The 5000-nt window shown below is 39.2% G+C and overlaps 1 protein-coding gene across 3 annotated transcripts in view; it reads right to left on the bottom strand.

Moving 5' to 3' along the window:
• LOC138000336 (histone-lysine N-methyltransferase, H3 lysine-79 specific-like) overlaps window positions 1–5000 on the bottom strand; it is a 31956-nt gene that overhangs the window by 5229 nt on the left and 21727 nt on the right. For 2 of the 3 annotated variants that reach the window (XM_068846662.1, XM_068846661.1), the window contains 3 exons: window positions 4047–4098; window positions 3085–3269; window positions 1671–1728 (listed from right to left, as the gene is read on the bottom strand). In XM_068846662.1, coding sequence (XP_068702763.1) covers window positions 1671–1728; window positions 3085–3269; window positions 4047–4098 — 295 coding nt within the window. The remainder of the gene's footprint in view (window positions 1–1670; window positions 1729–3084; window positions 3270–4046; window positions 4099–5000) is intronic. The other variant, XM_068846663.1, reaches the window with a different exon arrangement.

The raw sequence follows: 5000 nt of genomic DNA, 5'->3' as shown, positions 1-5000 counted from the left end.
CGAAGTCCACAGTCCGTGACCCAATGATAGGGTTAAGTGCGATCGTGGATATTTGTTTACATTTAAAACTGTTGTTAACGGCATTGATTCCAATCAAAACCAGACAACAGACACTTTGCAAGTCTCTACGATGATATTTAAAATTATTTAATACATTTTCTTAGCAATACTGGGAGAATTATAAAATTACGATATCTGTTACCTTACAGGCATCGCGCGTAATCAGAATAAAAAAAGTCATTATCCAGTCAAAATTGGCGACGCTTACCTTCTCTCTCTCTCCATTCTGAAGATTTGAGTTGTACCATGCTTTCTGCGCAGCAACTTAACTTACACGTGATTCATACTTGCAGCCAATAAAATTGCAAAATTTTTGGGACTTCCCTTAAGCTTTGGCAGAGGGCACGGGATACGGGAAAGTTAAACAGACACCACGATTTGTGACTCCGATGAAAATATACCGTCGACCGAAATATCCATGCGGACCGACTACGATATCCCGCGTAATTACGATATCTGTTACAGAGTCATACAATCACCGGATAGTGCCCAAAAGAACGGATTGCATTATGGGATTGTGCAAGTAGTGAATTGAAAATGTGGCTGGGCGCTACGTGGCCATGAACACTTGAACTCATTGAAGGTATGTATACATGGGTGGTTGGCTGGATATTGGCCAAGTTCTTTTTTGCGTCTTGTAGAACAAGGCCATTATTGGGGGGCAGTGTGCCGAGTGGTTAGGGCCCGTGCCTTGAAATTCGGAGATCCCGGGTCCCAAGACCGCGTTCTGACCACTCATTGAATTTGTTTGAGGTAGGTCCCTGATTCAATTTCCTGGCGCACTTGAAAATAGCCAACTGGTTTGCCTCCCGCCAGTTGGGATTCTTAAAAATTGAATATATTCAATGCTCAGAGATATTAGCTAATACCTACTCTAAAAAACCGAGGGTAAACAAAGTGATTATTATTATTATTATTATTATTATTATTATTATTATTATTATTATTATTATTATTATTATTATTATCCAGCCATCTTGACCGAACAAGCTTAGTCAATAAAGGATTTATTACATGGGATAAAACACAAAAAAAATGATCTTTGATCTTGCGGGAACAAGCGAGAAATCCCGAGCGGGCAGTGTAGCTCCATCTTGCTCGCTCGGGTAACCAATCACAGCACGGTATTTGTCTCATCTTGCCCGCTCACGGAGCCAGTAAATATGGTTAAGGGACATTCGACTTCGAAAAATGATATTTTTAAATCCTAAACTATTTTTAAGAGTACTCCATGTTTTGTCCTCAACCTTTTTTAACCCGTGGACTCCTGAACCGCCCCCATTGACAAGTAAAATCGTCTGGCGTTACACACAGCAAAATCTATTAAGTCACTCCTAGGGGTCAATTAGCCTGCGAACGCAGACGTATTTCCGGCGATCGTTTTTTTTTTTTCGGGGGAAAGAAACGACCGCCGGAAATACGTCTGCGTTCGTAGGCTAGGGGTCAATAGGCATTGTCTGGAATAACAGATTCCTCCTAGAATAAAAAAAAAACGTCAGAAATGCACCAATCAGCAGGTAAAATTAAAAGTAAAGTTTTTTTCACTCAGACCTAAGCATAACCCTTCTAATTTTATCTAAATAACACTTTGAAAAGATCTATTATGATACCTTTATTTTTCCTATCTTGTTGTGGACAATCAACAGATGGGCTCTGTACTGGCTCCTGCTGAATAATGGAACGAATACTTTTAGTTAACTAAGATTATAATTAAAGAGACTACTATGTCTGCACTTGATGTTGTAGCTGATGATGTTGGTGACCCAAACCCAAATTTTGTTTTTCCTTTGAATTTCAAAACTATGTTAACTAAACACTAACTCACCCAAGTTTTAAGTTCTGATTTTAAAAAGATACCTGTTTATTTTAGCTGGAATTTTCTTATTTATTGGTCCGCCATTACTAACTTCAAAATCTTAAGAGAGCTGGGTCGACGAGAAAATGACGTTAAACACTCACTAGTTTAAGAATGCAATGCGTGTGTATGCGGCCTAATTAATATGCAGCACGGGAGTTTCGGGCTTTCAGACTTTTCAACCCGTGTTTTGCATATATAATAAATTGCGTTTACACGCTGAAATTTTAAGCTAGTAAGTAAATGACGTCATTTTCTCTAGATCCAACCCTCTGAGGTCCAATCGGCCAGTTTTGAACGTGAGTAATGTCGGACCATGAAATCCAAAACTTACACTCAAAATAAACAGCCTTTGGATAAAACTCAAAGCTCAAAATTTTGCCAGTTACGTACACGCTTTCAAAATCAGAAGAAAAAAAGGAAATGATTTTTTGATGATAGTACCACTTTAACTAATCCTGCTGAAACTCTACTATTGTTTATTGCAGAGGCTAAGTTCTTGCGTGACCTTGCTTTGGGGATCATGGTTGGGTTGTAAGGATTACTAGCCATGGGAGCGTTACTTGGTTTAAGGGCTGGCTAGTTTGCCCCCACTGGCAGCCTTTTGACATCCCTGTCACTACAGGGGCAACCAACAAGCCATTTTTCAAAATTCGTCAAAATATATCATGGCCATAAAATAAACCAAAAATTAGTCTTTTTAGAGCAAGTTCTCTACCTGCTGGGAAATTTTTATCTCTTCCGCACTCCCACAGACCAAGAATTCCGTTTGCCAGCAGGGCCGGGCGGAAGTTTCCCAGCCAGCAAACAAAAACCACAATTTAATACATCGTACGCCAAAATGGGCGTAGCAAAAGGGCTAAGATCTAGCTTTCAGTTGGGGGGGAGGGGGAAAGAAAGAAGAAAGGAAAATAAACAGGGTACATTGACTTCGAATGACCGTCACAAAAAATAGTTCTCCCAGGAGAGGCGCGACCGTGAGGAGATTGAAAACAATTTGCCAGCACAACAATAATCTCTTTCCCAGCAACTTCCCAATACTTCTTTTCCAGCCAGCGATTAAACCCCCTGCGGAACACCTATTTTTGCGGAACACCTCCGTTGGGTGCCCCTGTCACTAAACCTCCATTTCGTGATGTAGATGAAAGCAGTCACGCTGAAGCACGTACTTTTTCTAACAAGGGTTTGCGAAGGCGCTTCCGTTCTTCTTCTTCTTCTTCTTCTTCTTCTTCTTCTTCTTCTTCTTCTTCTTCTTCTTCTTCTTCTTCTTCTTCTTCTTCTTCTTCTTCTTCTTCTTCTTCATCCTGATGATCTGTAGGAGCTGTTGTTCTTACCCCTTCTTCAGCACCGTATTCTGGTGTAAAGGAAAAAAAGATCTTTACCAGTGACTTCATACGTCTCTAGAGACTTTTGGGTGTTATTTTGCCAAATAAATCCGATCATATCATGCAACTGGGCCCAGGAGGCAAAACTGAATAATAGGTAGGGGAAAATATACCTTTGTAGTAATTAATGTGTGAAAAAGAAGCCGTGAGATGGGTTGTATGTTGTTACATGCATTACTGCATGAGAAAGGCAGCAAACTCTTCATCACACACTTAATTAAACGTATCAATTATATATCAAAAGTACATTTATTCGAGTTAGTCGTTTTATGCCAGTGGTTTCCATATTGAAGCTGAAGGTCACGGCTGTCAATCACCTGGCTGTGACTGTATGCCCCCAATGAAGTACTTTAAAATTTTATGTAACGCTTTGATGGAACCCACTCATCATTCCACGCAGGTCTGATAAATGGGTGAGAAGGAATTTTCAGCTCACTTGGGACTATAGGATGACAGTCAAATATTTTGACAATTTTAGCAGTTGTTAGCAAGAACGTATGAACTGTGGCATTTTGTTGAACCACTGCCGCCCACTACCGGGGCGCATTCCATTTAGCTCTAGTATGGCAATTTATTCTTGAAACAGTGAAGCACTCCCTGTCAAGAAGGATGTTATTTAAATTGGTGGGTATAAACTAAAGCATTCTTTTTGTTACTAGACTTTTTTCCTAATGGTTTTGGACAATTATTTGTTGAATCACCACAATTCCATTTTAATAAACCTTTAAAAAGAAATATAATGATACCTTTACTTGTACTGTCTTGTTTTTGTCTATTATTAGCACACAGGTTTTCCAGCTAAACAAAGGAGGAAAGTAAAGCACAGCAAAGCAATGTAAAACTTTGTTTATACATGGTAGCCGATTAAGCTCAAGGGCTGATATCTGTAGGAGCCTTGTAATTAGAATAGTCCAGTCATAATAACTAAAATTATAATTTAAAAGACAGCAATGATAATTATGTCCGCAGTTGATAGTGTGTGGAGCTGCCATATTTGTGACCCAATTAAGAGTAATCTTCCTGAAATTTAACTCTAAAAGTCGTTTAATGTAGATACGTCTGTTTCAGATGTAAACATAGTGACTGCTGCTTGCTAATATGACATTCTATGAATCTGAATTTCAACCTTTTAGCAAGAAATAAAGAAAAATTGGTTTTTAGGCCTTGAAAAGGGGAGATCAATTTATACAGGAGTAAATACGGAAATTATCCAACTCAAAAGGAAAGGACAAAAAATCAGTCATGAACTTAGGTCTAGTAACTCAAGGAGTTGTGACAAACTTGAGCAAATACCAGGTGAAGTCTGACAAAATTAAAACCTGTAGCTTATTATGATTTCCCTTAACTCAATTAAACATTTCTCAGGGCCAGACACTAAATGGAATACATGAGCTATCAATAATGTGCTATTCATGCACTTAAATGCATTTTCAAAAAGTTAACAACAAAAGAGTAGAGTAGAATGCGTGCATTATTTTCTCCTCAGTCAGAGCGATAGCAGCTGGCGGGATAGGGACTAAGTGCATGCTTGCCTAATTCTAGCAGTCACATGGAAGCACCTATAACTCCCGGTCATCTTGCATCGTTCTTTTCTTCAGTTTACTTGCCTCCCTTTCACATTTTACTTTTATTGTTTGTCAATAAGGTGCTAGCGTAGCTTGCTGTGCAGGCACTTGCCGGGCAAGGATTGCGCTATGGGA

The sequence above is a fragment of the Montipora foliosa genome, chromosome 4, assembly GCF_036669935.1.
Source record: "Montipora foliosa isolate CH-2021 chromosome 4, ASM3666993v2, whole genome shotgun sequence".
Classification (NCBI taxonomy): Eukaryota; Metazoa; Cnidaria; class Anthozoa; order Scleractinia; family Acroporidae; genus Montipora; species Montipora foliosa.
The sequence above is the reverse complement of the archived record's forward strand: the minus strand, read 5'-3'. Positions and strand labels throughout refer to the sequence as shown.